This window comes from Anomaloglossus baeobatrachus, chromosome 7 (assembly GCF_048569485.1).
Source record: "Anomaloglossus baeobatrachus isolate aAnoBae1 chromosome 7, aAnoBae1.hap1, whole genome shotgun sequence".
NCBI lineage: Eukaryota > Metazoa > Chordata > Amphibia > Anura > Aromobatidae > Anomaloglossus > Anomaloglossus baeobatrachus.
The window spans coordinates 225,957,525-225,977,161 of NC_134359.1; the positions used below are offsets into that span (position 1 = coordinate 225,957,525).

Here is a 19,637-nt window from a genome sequence, read left to right on the forward strand (position 1 = left end):
ATATATAACACACACACTGCAAAGAAACACTAACAATAGATGCTGTATATTACCTCCCTATTCTACCATATTACATTAAATTTAGTGATAATGACCTGTACACTTTACTACTCCAGGAAAGTTTTAAGTAATAAGAAGAATGTTTTTCCTATTATTAGCTGTCTAAACCTGGGGTACGTCTTATGGTATGGAGCATCGTAGAGTTAGAAAAATACAGGTCTTAGAAAATGAGTGAGTGATGTGTTCAATACCTACTTCACCCACTGTATGTACTGTATATATATATATACACTGTATATACAGTACAGACCAAAAGTTTGGACACACCTCATTCAAAGAGTTTTCTTTATTTTCATGACTCTGAAAATTGTAGATTCACATTGAAGGCATCAAAACTATGAAATAACACATGTGGAATGAAATACTTAACAAAAAATTGGGAAACAACTGAAAATATGTCTTATATTCTAGGTTCTTCAAAGTAGCCACCTTTTGCTTTGATTACTGCTTTGCACACTCTTGGCATTCTGTTAATGAGCTTCAAGAGGTAGTCACCGGAAATGGTTTTCACTTCACAGGTGTGCCCTGTCTGGTTTAATAAGTGGGATTTCTTGCCTTATAAATGGAGTTGAGACCATCACTTGTGTTGTGCAGAAGTCTGGTGAATACACAGCTGATAGTACAATAGACTGTTAGCTGCTTTTATCTCGCCATAATACAAATTCTAAGTAAAGAAAAACGAGTGGCCATCATTACTTTAAGAAAAGGTCAGTCAGTCCGAAAAATTGGGAAAACTTTGAAAGTGTCCCCAAGTGCAGTGGCAAAAACCATCAAACGCTACAAAGAAACTGGCTCACATGAGGGCCGCCCCAGGAAAGGAAGACCAAGAGTCACCTCTGCTGCAGAGGATAAGTTTATCCGAGTCACCAGCGTCAAAAATCGCAGGTTAACAGCAGCTCAGATTAGAGACCAGGTCAATGCCGCACAGAGTTCTAGCAGCAGACACATCTCTAGAACAACTGTTAAGCCCGCTACACACGCTTCAATATATCTCACAATCCGTCATTGGGGTCAAGTTGTAAGTGACGCACATCCGGCATCGTTTGTGAGGTATCTGCGTGTGACATCTACGTGTGATCAGGATTGAACGCAAAACCGTTGATCGCAAACACATCGTATCTTTGTCTAGAATTGAGCGTTTTGTTGCAGGAACCTAGTCAATTGTAACGTGTGACATCCCTCATACGATTTTGATGTCTGAGGCTATGTGCGCAGCTTAAAAAAGGTCCACTTCAGAGCGCAGCTGAAAAGCTGCGTTCTGAAGCGCCTCACAATGTCTGTCATGCACTAATCTCTGTCAGTCAGTCACTATCTCTGTCCCTCACTCTCTGTCCATGTCAGTCTATCCCCCTCTCTCATATACTCACCGATCCCCGATCCCCGGCGCTGCACGGCATTCACACTGCTCCGGCGGCTTTTACTGTTTTGAAAAAGCCGGCCGCCCATTAAACAATCTCGTATTCCCTGCTTTCCCCGCCCACCGGCGCCTATGATTGGTTACAGTGACACACGCCCCCACGCTGAGTGACAGGTGTTACACTGCACCCAATCACAGCAGCCGGTGGACGTGTCTATACTGTGTAGTGAAATAAATAATTAAATAATTAAAAAAAACGGCGTGTGGTCCCCCCCAATTTTAAAACCAGCCAGATAAAGCCATACGACTGAAGGCTGGTATTCTCAGGATGGGGAGCTTCACGTTATGAGGAGCCCCCCAGCCTAACAATATCAGCCAGCAGCCGCCCAGAATTGCCGCATATATTAGATGCGACAGTTCTGGGACTGTACCCGGCTCTTCCCGATTTGCCCTGGTGCGTTGGCAAATCGGGGTAATAAGGAGTTATTGGCAGCCCATAGCTGCCAATAAGTCCTAGATTAATCATGTCAGGCGTCTCCCCGAGATACCTTCCATGATTAATCTGTAAATTACAGTAAATAAACACACACACACACGAAAAAATCCTTTATTAGAAATAAAAAACACAAACATATACCCTGGTTCACCACTTTAATCAGCCCCAAAAAAGCCCTCCATGTCCGGCGGAATCCAGGATGCTCCAGCATCGCTTCCAGCGCTGCTGCATGGAGGTGACCGGAGCTGCAGAAGACACCGCCGCTGCTCCGGTCAGCTTCACACAGCAACTGGAGACAGCCGTGCGATCAGCTGAGCTGTCACTGAGGTTACCCGCTGTCACTGGATACAGCGGTGGCCGCGGGTAACCTCAGTGACAGCTCAGCTGATCGCGCTACTCACCTCAGTTGCTGCGTGGAGGTGACCGGAGCGGCGGTGAGTAGTGCGATCAGCTGAGCTGTCACTGAGGTTACCCGCGGCCACCGCTGTATCCAGTGACAGCGGGTAACCTCAGTGACAGCTCAGCTGATCGCACGGCTGTCTTCAGTTGCTGTGTGGAGGTGACAGGAGCGGCTGTGTCTGCTGCAGCTCCGGTCACCTCCATGCAGCAGCGCTGGAAGCGACGCTGGAGCATCCTGGATTCCGGCGGACATGGAGGGCTTTTTGGGGCTGATTAAAGTGGTTAACCAGGGTATATGTTTGTGTTTTTTATTTCTAATAAAGGATTTTTTCGGGTGTGTGTGTGTTTATTTACTGTAATTTACAGATTAATCATGGAGGGTGTCTCATAGACGCCTGACATGATTAATCTAGGACTTATTGGCAGCTATGGGCTGCCATTAACTCCTTATTACCCCGATTTGCCAACGCACCAGGGCAAATTGGGAAGAGCCGGGTACAGTCCCAGAACTGTCGCATCTAATGTATGCGGCAATTCTGGGCGGCTGTTGGCTGATATTGTTAGGCTGGGGGGCTCCCCATAACGTGGAGCTCCCCATCCTCAGAATACCAGCCTTCAGCCGTATGGCTTTATCTGGCTGGTTTTAAAATTGGAGGGGACCGCACGCCGTTTTTTTTAATTATTTAATTATTTATTTCACTACACAGTATAGACACGCCCACCGGCTGCTGTGATTGGGTGCAGTGTGACACCTGTCACTCAGCGTGGGGGGCGTGTCTCACTGTAACCAATCATAGGCGCCGGTGGGCGGGGAAAGCAGGGAATACGAGATTGTTTAATGGGCGGTCGGCTTTTTCAAAATAGTAAAAGCCGCCGGAGCAGTGTGAACGCCGTGCAGCGCCGGACATCGGGGATTGGTGAGTATATGAGAGAGGGCTGCTCAATTCAGTTACTCAGGAGTTTAGCGGTCACCGGTGAGTCCTTCACTGGTGACCGCTAATCAGGACGCGACACAGAGCCGCAGCATGACAATGAAGTCGGGTGAAGTTCACCCGAGTTCATTCTGACAGTGCGGCTCTGTCTGTGTCTGCTGTCATCTGCCATTCAGCTCTGCTACATGGCTGTCTGTGTCTGCTGTCAGCGGCCATGTAGCAGAGCTGAATGGCAGATGACATAGTAAAAACGCATCCCTACACATTACACACGCTTGGCAAGTCAATAAATAAAAAAAAAAAAAGGGTGCCCAATGCATACGTCACAGAACACATGATCTAAAGGATCGCACATAAAATTGATCAATTTAACATAGACTACTAACGCTCGTGTGACAGCAAATGAACGACCTACGTGCAATCTCATAAGATCCCGTATGCAACCTGGGCGTGTCACATCGCAAATGCGATTGTAGAACTAATTGCAACGTGTAAAGTGGGCTTTAAGAGGAGACTTTGTGCAGCAGGCCTTCATGGTAAAATAGCTGCTAGGAAACCCCAACAAGCAGAAGAGACTTGCTTGGCCTAAAGAACACAAGGAATGGACATTAGACCAGTGGAATTCTGTGCTTTGGTCTGATGAGTCCAAATTTGAGATCTTTGGATCCAACCACTGTGTTTTTGTATGACGCAGAAAAGGTGAATGGATGGACTCTACATGCCTAGTTCCCCCCGTGAAGTATGGAGGTGGAGGTGTGAGGGTGTGGGGGTGCTTTGCTGGTGACACTGTTGGCAAGTTATTCAAAATTAAAGGCAGACAGAACCAGCATGGCTACCACAGCATTTTGCAGTGGCATGCTATTCCATCCGGTTTGCGTTTAGTTGGACCATTATTTATTTTTCAGCAGGACAATGACCCCAAACACACCTCCAGGCTGTGTAAGGGCTATTTGACTAAGAAGGAGAGTAATGGGGTGCTACGCCAGATGACCTGGCCTCCACAGTCACCAGACCTGAACCCAATCGAGATGGTTTGGGGTGAGCTGGACCGCAGTGTGAAGGCAAAAGGGCCAACAAGTGCTAAGCATCTCTGGGAACTCCTTCAAGACTGTTGGAAGACATTTCCAGTGACTACCTCTTAAAGCTCATCAAGAGAATGCCAAGAGTGTGCAAAGCAGTAATCAATGCAAAAGGTGGCTACTTTGAAGAACCTAGAATATAAGACATATTTTCAGTTGTTTCACACTTTTTTGTTAAGCATTTCATTCCACATGTGTTATTTCATAGTTTTGATGCCTTCAATGTGAATCTACAATTTTCAGAGTCATGAAAATAAAGAAAACTCTTTAAATGAGGTGTGTCCAAACTTTTGGTCTGTACTGTATGTATATATATATATACACACACACACATGCACACACAATCATGCTCTATATGCTATATATGTTTATTTCCCTAGTGTGTATTGGAGTAACACAAAAAAAACAGAGGAAAAAATGCAAATTGGACATAATTCCACATAAATCTCTAAAAGCGGTCTGGACAAAATTGTTGACACCCTCAACTTAATATTTGGTTGCACACCCTTTGGAATTAATAACTGCAATCAATCGCTTCCTATAACCATCAACAAACTTATACCTTTCAACTGAAATTTTGGACCACTCTACTTTTGCAAACTGCTCCAGATCTCTCATTTGTGAAGTCGCCTTCTCCAATCAGTAATTTTAAGATGTCTCCACAGATGTTCAATGGGATTTAGATCTGGACTTGTTGCTGCCACTTCAGAACTCTCCAATTTTTTGTTTCAATCCATTTCTGGGAGCTTCTTGAAGTGTGTTTGGTGTCATTGTCCTGCTGGAAGACCCATGATCTACGGCGTAAACCCAGCTTTCTGACACTCGCACTACATTGCAACCCAAAATCCTTTGGTAATCTTCAGATTTCATGATGCTTTGCACACAGTCAAGGCTTCATTCCGTTTTCAGTTAACCATAGAATGATGTGCTTTACCAAAAAGCTCTACCTTGGTATCATCTGTCCAAAAGATACTTTCTCAGAAGGATTTTGGTTACTCACGTACATTTTGACAAACTGCAATCTATCTTCTTTACATCTGTGTTATCAGTGGTGTCCTCCTGTTTCAACTACCATAGTGTTTCATTAAATTCAAATGTTGGTGGGTCATTCACGCTGACATTGATGCACCTTGAACCTGCAGAACAGTTGTCATTTCTTTGGAACTTGAGTGGGACTGCTTATTCACAATCCAGACTATACTGCATTGCAAACTTTCATCAATTTTTCTCTGCTGTCCACCTCCAGAGAGATTAGCTACAGTGCTATAGGATGTAAACTTCTTGATTCTATTGCACACCGTGCACAAAAGAAGATCAAGTTCTCTGGAGATGGACTTGTAACCTTGAGATGGTTGATATTTTTCAACAATTTTGGTTCTGATGTCCTCAGACACTGTTTTCTCTTCATTCTGCTCTCCATGCTTAGTATGACACAGACACAATGCGAAGATTGAGTCAACTTCTCACCTTTTTATTTGCTTTCAGGTGTGATTTTCATATTATCCACATTTGTTGGATTTCTGAAGAAGAACATGGTGAAAATGATTCAGTGGCCAAGTGTCTACTGATCTGAGCCCAACCAAACACCTATGGGGAATTCTGGAGAGACGAGCTGTCATCACTCTCCATCCAGTATCCAGGGTCTAAAAGAGATTGTTCTTGAAGAATGAAAAAGATGGATGTTGCAATATGTCAACAACGTCTTCACTTCATACCTAGAAAATGTGATGGTATTCTAAAAATCATGGAGGTCATACAAAATACTAGATGTAGTATTTTTTTACATGGGATGTATTCATTTTTGCATTAAATTAAACTGAAGATTTTGAAATGAAACATATCATTAACTTTACTTTCATGTTATGGGTTAAAAAAATGTTTTTTGAAACTCGGCCTTGTCCAAATTTCAGAAATTGTTCTTGAGTTCAGTTAGATATTGATTAAAATCTAACTTTTCAAAGGGGATGTGCTCATCTATGCTTAGCACTGTACATATAAATAGATAAACACCCACATATAGTGCCATGCAAAAAGTATTCACCCCACTCTGCTTGGCATTTTTCATGTTTTGCTATCTCACAACTTGGAATTTCACTGTTTTTATTGAGTGTTTGCAAGAACATGCCTAGAAATGTGAACATTTGTTTTTTTATTGTGCAGCAAACAACAAAAAGGACAAGTTAACTAAAAACTTCAGTGTGCATAACTATTCACCCCCCTAAATTCAGTACTTTGCAGAGTCTCTTTTTGCCACAATTACAGCTGCAAGTCGCTTTCAATTAGTCTCTATGAGCTTTCCCCATCTTGCCATTGGGATTTTTGCCCATCCCTCAAGGAAAAATTGCTCTAGCTCCTTCAACTTAGATGGCTTCCTCTGGTGAACAGCAATCTTCCAAGTCTGACCACAGATTCTCAAATTGGATTAAGGTCTGGGCTTTAACTAGGCCACTCTAATACATCCCCTTAAATCACTCGAGTGTTGCTTTAGCAGTATGCTTTGGGTTATTGTCTTGTTGGAAGGTTAAGCTCTGTCCTAGTCTCAAATCACTGACAGACTGAAACAGATTTTGCTCAAGAATATCCCTGTATTTTGCACCATACATCTTCCTCTTGATGCTAACCATTTCCCTTGTCCCTGCTGACAAAAAACATCCCCAAAGCATGATGCTGCCACCACCATGTTTCACTGTGGGGATGATGTTCTTGGGGTGATGATGCTGTTGGTTTTGCACCAGATATAGCGTTTACCTTTGTGGCCAAAAAGTTCAATTATGTTCTCATCCGACCACAGCACCTTCCTGCATACGTTTGGGGAGTTTTCCACATGTCTTTTGGAAAAATCAAAATGAGCCTTTCAGTTCTTGACTGTAAGTAAAGGCGTTTTTCTGGCCACTCTTTCATAAAGATTTATAATATAATTAAATTAAATTAAAAGTATCACTGTAAGTCAGTCTGGCAAAAATGTTCAAGATCTAGTACCAACAAACATTTTGTGAAATTATTAACTATGAGATTAGTTGATCAGCCGCCTCAGAGGTTCTAGTCTCATGTACGATCCACATAGAATTTCCTGTTCTAAGTATATGGTGTTCGGGTAGTCAGAATGCACCCTTTAACACTGATAATTCATAGAAGTGTGGAGGGAGTAACTTATCAGTTCCTAGAATCCTTATCTTTTAAACCTAATTCTAAAACAATAAAAAAGTTAAATATCTACATTTAGGATCCCAATATATGATTGTAAGAGTAAGGTGACAACTACAAGTTCGACAGCCCCAGCCTCTTAAAAATAGAGATAAATTAATAGAAAATGATTCACTAAATATACGCAGTACGCAAAGAAGTCACAACAATTATATTTTGACATAGGATACTTATATGTATAGTGTATAGAGGGTCAAATTCACAAATTCACAATATGTTCTTGTTTGGTCATTTCCATGTAGATAACTTATACACACAAATAATGTTCTGAAAGATTGCAATAGAAATGTAAAAGTTTAATTACAAAACAATTGTATTATATATAAAGTAGGTGTATGTGATTGATAAAGCGTTCTTGTTTGTACACAGGCAGTGCTTCCATCAGGCCTGTTACAGTAATTTGGTGTAGGGAAAACTAACTTTCGCCCTGGAGTATGAGAAATCTCCTGGATCAGTGCAAAATAAGTTATATATTATTTTTAGAGAAACATCTTGTTGTAATACTCGCCGCTGCAGATGGTAAAGCAGTGAGCAGGAGTGGACCCACTAAACCACAGGGGGACCCCGGTCTTACCCTTTCGTAGGAGGGGCTTGACTAAGCACCCACCGCAAAGCAGACGCCAGGTGTCACTCCCAGGGCACTGACCAGGACTATACCAGCTAACCCCCAGGGCAGGGACGGACATTGGTACAAGTGGGCAGAGTCTTTAGAGCAGCAAGGGCCAACGGGGTAGCTGAGGCAGATGGCATGGCTGAGGGGGAATGGACACAGTCACTAGTAAAGCTGGGATCATCAGGGTAGTGGAGACAGATGGCATGGCCCGAGTAGATGGACACAGTCACTAGTAAAGCTTGGATCACCAGGGTAGTCGAGGCAGATGGCACGGCCAGGAAGGACGGACACCAAGGTACAGATGGGATCAGGAGACAGGCAGGACACTGTATACTGTAAAGAGAAGCACAGCAGACAAGGGGACCTGACAACTAGCTGGCTAGGGAACAAACCACTAACTAATAGCATTGATCAGGCACCTCCCCTATTGGGAGAATGCCTTAAGTAACAAGTGCCTCTCAGCGATAGGCTGAGAGGCACATCCAGGGAGTGACACGCTGGCCCCTTAAGAGAAGGGTAGCGTAGCATGCACATGCCCTAGCGGCACTCCCAGGGGGCCTGTGTGGTAGGGACAGGTCACAGGGGAGAGAAGCAGGAAATACTCACGTGGAGGACTGCGGGGGGAGCCATGCAGCATGGTGTGGGCAGGACGTGCAGGTGAGTGAGTGAGCTTCCCTGCAGGGAGGAGGGTAAGCGGTGCAGGAGAGACGTCAGTGCTACACTTGTGTATGCTATATCTTTATACATGAACTGTATCATGATTTTAAGTGAACATACCCTTTATTTGGAAAAAACAACATAAGAAGAGCTGACCTGGAAAATGCTACCATACTGTGGTTATAGTAAGCCCTAATGGCACAGAAAGCAAAAAGGCTAAATTGCTGTAAAGGTCAATATCTTTCTACATTACTCACAGTTTTCTGAATTCCGCCAACGTATACTTCAAATTTTTTATTAATTTCAGCAAGCCTTGTTTTCAAACTGGATGCAAGGCTACCTAGTATGTTCTAGGAAGGAAGAGAAAAATGTTAGCACCATCTACTCCAAGAGGGTTATTTGTGAACATGTTTCTAAATGAAAATTGGAGATTTAAAAGGAGTCCGTAACCCACAAAATGGATTTTAAATGAGCTATAGTGTGTTGTAGGGGACTTAGGCACGGCATCAATAACAGGTACAGTACTAATATTGTTGTTATAGGGGTTAAGAAAATGCAAATGAGTAAGCTTCTGCGCACCCTTGGCTTGACCAAGAGTTTGGTGCACCTTTATGCCGCCTGACTTATATATCAGGACCCTTCCCCTGCTTCTGATTGACAGTGCTTACGAGCACTGTCTGAATGCTGCCGGCGGGTGGCGTGTGTGTGGTCAAGTGTATTCTACCCCCTGTCATTTTCTGACACTGTTCGCTGCACTTCCAGGTGTAGCGATCGTCTTCAGAAGAAAGGAGACACGGTGGAGAATGAGCATGGTCACTGTGTGTGCGCGCGGCTGCATACACACCCTCAGCATTCAGACAATGCTTGCTCTGTGAACTGTCAATAAGAGCCAGAGGAAGGGGCCCAATTTCTACTGTGGGTAAAATCCTTGAGGGTTTCCTAAGAGATGCTATCATGGGATATCTCAATCAAAATAACCTCATGACTCAACATTAACATGAATTTTTGAGTAATCGGTCCTGTCAAACCAAGAAGATCAGCTTCTATAAGGAGGTAAGTTCCAGACTGAATCAGGGTAATGCTGTAGATATTGTCTATCTGGATTTCAAATTAATTTGATACAGTGCCTCACAAAAGGTTGGTGCATAAACTGAAAGTAATAGAACAAGGGAAAATATGAGTAATTGAATTAACAATTGGCTCAATGATAGAAAACAATGGGGGATTTTTAATGGAACACACTTGTATTGGATCACTGTTAACAGTGGGGTACCACATGGGGTCAGTATTGGGTCCTCTTCTTTTTAACATATTTATTAGTGACTTTGTAGATAGCATACAGAATAGAAATTCAATGCAGATGAGGATAATTTAATAATGTAACATTACATAGGGCTTATGTAAGCTGGAGGCTTGGGCTGAGAAATGGCACTTGAAGTTGAATGTAGATAAAGTAAGGTCATACACTTGGGTACAGGAAATGAAATGCATAACTGTGTACTAAATGGTAAAATATTGGGTACAACTGTCACTGAAAAAACTTGGGAGTATAGATGGATGGCAAACTAAACTTTAGTGACCATTACCAGGCAACTGCTGCATGAAAAGAGGTATAGAGTCTCATGACAGAAACATAGGTTTGCCTCTGTACAAGTCACTAGTGCGACCACACTTAGAATATTGTGTACAATTTTGATCTCTGGTGTATAAGAAGGACATAGCTGAACTAGAGCGTTTGCAGAGAAGAGTGAGCAAGGTTATTAAGGGAAGGGTGAACTGTAATACCAAGACAGGTTATTAAACTTGGGGTTATTCAGTTTGTTAAAATAAAGGCTTAAAAACAATGTAATTACAATGTACAAACATTATGAAGGAACTATAAAAGATGATTTCTAATGATCTTTTTACACTTAGAGCTGTGATGGTGACAAGGGGGTATCCTCTACATCAAGAGGAAAGACGTTTAATCATAATTAGTGATGACAATAAGCAAGGTCTCTCTTATTTTGATACACAACCAAGATAAGCACACAGCTGGGGCATGCAGCCTGTAGCCGTATGCTTTATCTGTGCTGGGTACCATAGTATGGGGGTCCCTACGCCAATTTTTGTAATGATTCTTTTTATTTTAACATCACACACATTGCGTCTGATTGAAAGCAGCCAGACACGCTATCACACAGGGTGGGGGCACATCTGACTGAAACCAGAGACGCGAGGACTGCCGGTGGGCAGGGGATGAGGGATAATGAGCAGCTTCAGAAGTAGTGTTACATCCGCGTGGGAGTTTTGGTAAGTATAACGCGCTTGCTCCAATCCCCCTATCTTTCCTACGACCATCTTTAAGCACTAGATTCTGATTCCCATAGACTCTTGGGTTCGGTGTGCAGCCAGATATCCAGGATCAATTCTGTGCCAGAACTGTTCTTATCTTTGTTTGTTGTTTTTTTTAAAACCATGGCAACGATCGTGTCCTTGGGATCTCATTACAGGGACTCGATTGCCAGGGAGAGGTAAGTAATTCCTCTCCCTACCTCCTGAATACTATGATCGCACTGATCGCAGCATTTAGGGGGTTAAATTGCCGGGAGCTGCGCGGGCACCTCTCCGGTCAGTGAGAGCCGTATCACAGCTGTAACATCAGCCAGAGACCCGGTGATCGCGAGGGTATAGTGCCTGAACCCCTGCAATCTCCATGACTAAAAAAAAGCACCAAAAATCATATAAAAAAGCGCAAACGTAATAAAAAATTCACATTTTTTTCTGCTGCATTTTTTCTGCCAAAACAAGCTTTTTATGTGCAGAAAAAAAGCAACGAGGGCATTTAGCCTTATGTCTTGTGTATCATGTTTATCTTAATGAAGCATGCATATACGTGGAGCTGATTATCTCTTGTTTCCTCATACATTTCTTCCGAGCCATGGCAGAAATGACTTTCTGACTTTGTGTTCCAGACAGCATAGGAGACATCATGGTGAGCTGGAACTTTTCTTTGTCTCTATTAATTATGACCTAACGTGTGAAATCGTTTTTAAAGAGATATTTCAGTAGAAATATGTTATCACATAAGAGGTTAGATCAGTATCAGTGGAGGACCTACCTCTTAAGCCTGCTTTACACGAGTCGACTGATCGTGCGATTTCACGATCGATCGTACTCGCACCCGTCGTTTGTGCGTCACAGGCAAATCGCTGCCCATGTCGCACAAAGTTGTTAAACCGCCGTTACACGTACTTACCTGCTGAGCGACATCGCTGTGGGCTGCAAACATCCTCTTCATGAAGGGGGAGGGACGTTCGGCGTCACAGCGACGTCACACAGCTGCAGGCCAATAGAAGAGGAGGCGCGGAGATGAGCAGGACGTAAACATACCGCCCACCTCCTTCCTTCCGCATAGCCGGCGGGTGCCGCGGGACGCAGGCAAGCTGAGTTCATCATTCCCGGGGTGTCATACGGAGCGATGTGTGCTACCCCGGGTACGATGAACAACCGGTGTCATTTTAAATAAACAATATTTAGAAACTGAGCGACGAGTAGACGACTCACGATTTGTGAGCGATACTGCGTCGCTCGGAGGTGTTACACGAGACGATGTCGTGAACGATGCCGGATGTGCGTCACGAAAACCGTGACCCCGACGATGCATCGCACGATAGCTCGTCTTGTATAAAGCCCCCTTTAGACTCTCACCATCCACCAGAGCAGTGGCTGCTGCTCCATTAATTATCTATGGGACTGCTAGAGATTGACAACACTGTACTCAGCTATTTCCTCTATTCCCATGGAGAATGAATAGAGGGATAGCCTATTTACACAGGCAAACCGCAATACACAATGCGCCCAGTGATCCGTAATAGATCGCCAGTGCGATTCCTGTTTGAATGGATGCACCACGGAGAACAATGAAGTTTTACATTGGGCAAAAGATCGTTTCACCCGACGAATGAGCGTTTTGCTCCTTTATCAGCTGATCGGTGGCCTCTCAGTGTAAATTCAAAGTTCACGAGTAGCACATTAAACTGCAAGTTGCTTCATGTCCTACAGACGTTTAATTGAGAGTCTGAAGCTAAAAAATCCATATTAGTACTTATAGTAGAAAAGACTTATAAGAATGACAGGAATGACTTGATAATCTTACTATATAAGACAATAGACCATAGGGATGACAGGGTTAAAAAGCTGCACTGCTGTTCACAAAGAATGGTGTAGATTTCTGTAGATTTCTGGACAAGAGATTTTTATTCAACGCATTTTGGAGTGGATACTCCTCCATCAGGATAATCACAATAAGGAGAATAATAAAATAACCATAGCAAACCCTTAAGTTTACGTCACCTCGGCTTTGGCAACATTCTCTCCACATCCTTGGTAAGATAAACTTAGACTCTGGTTGACTGTTGAAAGGACAAAATGTCCTAATCTTTCCAGTGTTTTGTTAATATTCACATACATATCCGATGTTGCTAAATGCCTGGAGTCGGTGCAAGCGCTGAGCTCTATTCCTTTTTCCTCGGAACTTCCTAAGAAACACATAAAATTGGACACTCAGAGCTGAATTGTTTGGTTTAATAAACGTCAAGTGAGAAAGATGCATTGTACACTCTTCAATACCCAACCTCACGAAGGTTCGCACAGGAGACATTGTTCTGCCACAGTCTAATAGGTGAGAACACCGTCACCTCCAATGGCAGCATCATGTTCTATTCTTTCTGTTTTTTAAATAACTAATCTGATAGACTTGTGCTCTGCATTCAATGTTCTGAATCAGATAATATTGTCGTTTCCCTGATAGCAAAACATTTTGTGCTGTGAATTTTGGCTTTGACTTCTAAAATACTTTAAAGAGCCCATTAAATAGAAAATGTGTATTTACCAGTATACAAAGTGTAAATAAAGATTTATGTAATCCATCTTCATTTTGGGGAGGGTTTACATATTGTATTCTGATTATGCCATCATCTGTTATGACTATATTGTGGCAAAGTAAATTTGTCTGATTTAAAAAAAATAAATAAATAAAAATAAAAATATGGCTGCATCTTTGTAAACCAAACGAATTGTAAACTTAAAAATTAGTAAAAAAAAATAGTTTCTAATTAGAGATGAGCGAACCGGTCGTGGTTCGGCTCGAGTTCAGTTCGTCGAACGGAGGTCTCGTTCGAGTTCGGTTCGTCGAACGTTCGACGAACCGAACTCGAACCGCATAGGAAACAATGGCAGGCATTCACAAACACATAAAAACACCTAAAAAACACCCTCAAAGGTGTCCAAAAGGTGACAAACAACTCACAACACAACACAAACACATGGGAAAGTGACAAGGACATATACCCATGCGAAAACAAAAGAGCTGGACAAGGAAAAAGAGGAGGACACACAGATATGTGTGTATATGCAAGGAAACGTCGATGCCATTACTGTGCAACTTGAGCCCTGCTCATTTTAGGCTTCCAATCTGGATAAATTGCCTGAGCTTGCCACGTACACCTTGGGGATCTTGTCGTGTCCTGCAGCCAGCGTTCTCTCAGAACCTGTCTTCAGTGCTGCTGGGGGTCTGCTGGCAGATAAGCACACGCGTCTGTCCACTGACAATGTGGACATGGCTCTCAGAGGACTTTTCTTCCCCTGGGTCATCCAGGGGAGGCGAAAGGCACGCGTATTTTTGAGAGTGCTTCATGCAAAGCATCTGTTTCATTTTGAAAAGGGGGATCAAGTGATGCCAGTCAAGTGGGGTGTGTGTGGCCCAATTAGTGGAAACGAGTGAGACTGTGGTTGGCGACCCCTCGCTGTGTTTGTAAAAGAACCAAGATGAACAAGTCATGGCTCTCAGAGGACTTTTCTTTCCCTGGGTCATCCAGGGGAGGCGAAAGGCACGCATATTTTTTAGAGTGCTTCATGCAAAGCATCTGTTTCATTTTGAAAAGGGGGATCAAGTGATGCCAGTCAAGTGGGGTGTGTGTGGCCCAATTAGTGGAAACGAGGGAGACTGTGGTTGGAGTCCCCTCGCTGTGTTTGTAAAAGAACCAAGATGAACAAGTCATGGCTCTCAGAGGACTTTTCTTCCCCTGGGTCATCCAGGGGAGGTGAAAGGCACGCGTATTTTTGAGAGTGCTTCATGCAAAGCATCTGTTTCATTTTAAAAAGGGGGATCAAGTGATGCCAGTCAAGTGGGGTGTGTGTGGCCCAATTAGTGGAAACGAGGGAGACTGTGGTTGGAGTCCCCTCGCTGTGTTTTACATGATTTTCGAAGGGCATGACATGCCTAAGAGGTTGAGTTTCATCATCTGCAACTTGTTGGCAACAGAAAGGCTGCCTTTACACCCTTTTGAGACCGAGGATTTTTGAGACCTTATGCCCATTGCAGTGCCCCAAGAGCCGATGGCCAGTCGTCACTCCTTCTCCAAGAAAGGCGTGCCCGCTCTACCACAGCAGGTCGCACACAACCTCACCGATTCCTTGAGAAACTCTGTGTGTGACAGGGTGCATTTCACCACAGATACTTGGACCAGTAAGCATGGACAGGGGAGTTACATGTTGCTGACTGGGCACTGGGTAACTATGGTGAGAGATGGAGAAGGGTTTGCTGTACAAGTCTTGCCATCCCCACGACTTGTGTGTCAATCCTTCCTCTGTATGTACAAGTTCCTCCACTGCTTCTGCCTCCTCAACCTCGTGTGGGTCCTCCACCTCGGCCCAAACCCTGTGTGGTCAGGCCACCCTTCCTTGTAACTGCGCCCAAGGAATCCCACACACCTTCTTACTATGCTGGCAGCAGAGCTCAAGGCCATCAGGCTGTCAAATGTTTACTTTGAAATGTAGGGGAAATGTGAGACACCGCTGAGGAATTGTGGACTGTTAGCTCTGGAGAGTGAGATCGAGTTTCATCAATGGTTGTCTACACTCAACCAGCAGTTAGGGAAGGTCGGGTGCGACAATGATGCAAACCAGTCTGCGACCCTTCTTCAGGGCAATGTGACACACGTGCCTTGTATGGCTCACGTGTTGAACCTGGTTGTCCAGCAATTTTTAAAACACTATCCCGGCCTACATGGCCTTCTGCAGAGGGCACGGTGTAACGCCTGCCTGGATCGACACACTCAGATGGGCTGTAAAGGATAGGCTAGAGGCAAGCCACTCACCAAGCTGGACACCCAGAACCCTGAAACCCTTTAACCCCTATACAGTGATTTGGAATTACACAGGGCCCAAGGTGATCAATACCTGTGGAAGGCTGCAGTTCCAGAGAATAGTAGTCATGCAGGGTCAAAAACATTAATTGAGGAAGAGGAACAGAATGGGATGGCCAGGACTTAATCAGAAAACAAGCAGAGGTGAAATGCGGATCGGCCAACGAGGTACATAAACAGCAAGCAGGAAAAGTAGTCAGGTAACAAGCACACAAACTCATAAAACTGAACTGGGGTAACAGTATCAAGAGGTTCATAGCTTTGTCTGGCAGTGGTCTGCAGACAGGAGGGGCCTAAAAAAGGGTGTGGTGTCTTCCCATTGGTTGTAGCTGAATGATGGTATTTCATCTGTGAGATACCCACCAGCTACATTCAGCCTGTGGTTCTGTATCTGTCAAGGTAACGCAACCCAGTGGGTGACCATAAGCTGCGTCCACCTGCGCTGCTGGCATCGACTCCTTTCCCATCATCAGCACTATGCACGAAAGGAACACGTTGTCACCTGGTGACCGGAGTACAAATTGATTGAGTGGACTACGTTGGTGACTTAACAGCCGTGTGCGGCAATGATGCAAACCTGTCTGTGGCCCTTCGTCAAGGCAATGTGACACACGTGCCTTGTATGGCTCACGTGTTGAATCTGATTCTCCAGCAATTTTTAAAATACCATCCCGGCCTACATGGCCTTGTGCAGCGGGCACGCTGCTATGTGCTCACTTTCATCCTTCGCACCCAGCAGCTCAACAACTTTCATCGCTCCGGAAGTCTTAGGGTCTGGCGGTTAAACGCCGGAAATGCGATGTTCCGACACGCAGGAATTGGAATCTGCACATGTTGCAGCGTGTGTGGCAGCACCGCAGAGCCCTGCTGAAATACGGTATGACGTATACCCTGGGCTAACTTGATCCAGAGGTGGTGCAGATCATGCTGCTGGAGTGGTGTCAGATCAAGGACCTATGCACCCTTCTATACAGTTTACAAATGTCGACGAAGATGTTCAGCACTGGCGATGCCATTCTCAGCATGACAATTCAGGTCATCTACAAGATGGAGCACACTGTAAGCATTATTCGGAGTCAGGTGTTGGTCGAAGAGGAAGGGGAGGAAGTACAGGAGCAGTCATATGCAGAAGGGATAATAAGATCTACAAGGTCCAGACAGTGAGCGGCACCTAGACGGCAGTTATGGTGGGGGATAGGGATTAACAAGGGCGCATAGTATCAGCAAAAATTGTTGAGGAAGGTGCAGGAGCCCATGAAGAAATGGAGGACGAACTTGCGATGGGCATGGAAGACTCAGCTGATGAGTGAGAGCTTGCTCACATTTCGGTTGTGCGAGGTTGGGGGGAGAGGGCAGGGGAAGGAGGCACGATTCTCACCTCTCTGCCACCAACACACAAAGGACTTGGTCCTCCTGGATGCACAAGACACATGAGCGTCTTCTTGCTGCACTACCTACAACATGACCCTCGGATTGTACGAATTCGAAGTAATGCTAACTACTGGGTTGCCACACTGTTAGATCCCTGGTACAAGACAAAATTTGGCGAAATAATTCCTGCCATAGAAAGGGACGCACGTATACAGGAGTATCTGCAGAAGGTGGTACGGATTCTTAGATCTGCTTTTCCAGTAAACACCAGTGCTGCACAGAGTGAATCTCAACGCTTTCTCATGGATAGGACGAAGGTCTTTTACTTGTCCACATCTGAGGGACCGAGGGCTGGCTGCTGTGCTGAGATGGCATTGAGTGCGGTGTCCCTGCAGAGTTGCACTTTTGGTCATATACCAAATGAGTTGAAAAAGGACAAATGCTGGTGGAAAGGGGAACAGGTGTGTTGGAAAGGGGAAAAAAGTTTTTGTCCGTGGGTTTGTTGGTTAAGCAAAAGTAACATTTGATGAAGAAACACCATCTGTTACGGTGGGACTGGCAGATTTGGATAAGGTGGTATATACTATGTTACCGCTATATAACGAAAATTAATAAGAAAAGAAAGAGAAATGTATATATTCCCATCAGCAGTCAATGTCCACCGTGCTCCCACATGGAAAAGGAGAGGTTGGCAACTGGAAGGTTAGGTGGAGGATACAGATCTGTGTGGCTATGAAACTAATAGTAGCCTGAACCGAGTTAGACGCCATTCGGATCTTGAGACTGGGAGCCCTGTTAGCGTCACAGGGTCCACACGCCCACCCAGCCCAGAAACTCCCTGTTAACATCACAGGGGCCATTCAGTACGCTGACCGTGTGCATTGGGGCCACACCTGTGGACAGCAGGCGCATCAGCAGCAGCAGGCCTGTTAATGCCACTGGGCTGCACAAGCAGGACTTGTAGGACAGGAGCTGGTCTTAACCGTTCTGCGTTACCAACTGTGGTGGCGGCCTGCATCGACACCCTATCCCTGCCTACCTTTGGCCTAAAGCCGCAATGGGTTCAACACATGGAGGTGTGCTCTTTCGGAGCATAATAGAAGACTGCGCACCTCCTTGTTGGCTCCAGCCAGTTTTATAACCTGGGTCCGCCCCAAACCAGGGTGGACCACAATGCACCTCCTGGAGACAAAAGCAGAGTGACACGTCATGAGTGGCATAACTAGCGTCGTATTTGGAACCGCAACTTCAATAATGACCTCATGGCTGCCACGACACAAACACCTCACCAGTCATCGTCTGACCATCAATAATGAGGTGACAAGTCATAGGGGCGGGCCTCTGCAAGCCATTTGGGAGTGGCCTGGCCACATCGTCAGGACACCTGATGCCCTGTGGTCTATATGGGCCAGCCACATCAGGGGCAGGGCCAAAGAGTTCATTACCGGACCTAGTCTCTGATGCAGTAAGTGCCTGAGCATGGTCAGTTGCATGAAATAGAGTCTCTGAAAAAAGACTATCAGCTTTAGCATGGTGTCTAGGCACAAAACAGGACTTAGACCCGGCACGGAATGCAAGTACCTGTGCAAAGAGGCTTTTCGCACTAAGTGTGGGAGCATGCGCTGTATCCCGAAATGAAGACTTAAGCGGGCTTTACACGCTACGACATCGCTAATGCGGAGTCGTTGGGGTCACGGAATTCGTGATGCACATCCGGCCGCATTAGCGATGCCGTTGCGTGTGACACCGATAAGCGATTTTGCATCATTGCAAAAACGTGCAAAATCGCTAATCGGCGACACGGGGGTCCATTCTCAAATCTCGTTACTGCAGCAGTAACGAGGTTGTTCCTCGTTCCTGCGGCAGCACACATCGCTGCGTGTGACGCCGCAGGAACGAGGAAGCTCCCCTTACCTGCCTCCCGGCCGCTATGCGGAAGGAAGGAGGTGGGCGGGATGTTACGTCCCGCTCATCTCCGCCCCTCCGCTGCTATTGGGCGGCGGTTCAGTGACGTTTCAGTGACGTCGCTGTGACGCCGCACGGACCGCCCACTTAGAAAGGAGGCGGTTCGCCGGTCACAGCAACGTCGCCGGACAGGTAAGTATGTGTGACGGCTGTGGGCGATGTTGTGCGGCACGGGCAGCGATATGCCCGTGTCGCGCAACAGATGGGGGCGGGTACCCACACTAGCGATATCGGGACCGATATCGCAGTGTGTAAAGTAGCCTTTAGCCTCAGGAATGGCACAGTCAGGCTGAGCATACTCACTAGGCGAAACACTG

At 45.1% G+C, this 19,637-nt stretch overlaps 1 protein-coding gene across 1 annotated transcript in view; it reads right to left on the minus strand.

Moving 5' to 3' along the window:
- LOC142245308 (uncharacterized) overlaps positions 1–19,637 on the minus strand; it is a 452,975-nt gene that overhangs the window by 46,299 nt on the left and 387,039 nt on the right. Inside the window, exons 63-64 of the mRNA XM_075317926.1 lie at positions 13,133–13,317; positions 9,055–9,147 (exon numbers count right to left, since the gene is read on the minus strand). Of these exons, the coding sequence (XP_075174041.1) occupies positions 9,055–9,147; positions 13,133–13,317 (278 nt within the window). The remainder of the gene's footprint in view (positions 1–9,054; positions 9,148–13,132; positions 13,318–19,637) is intronic.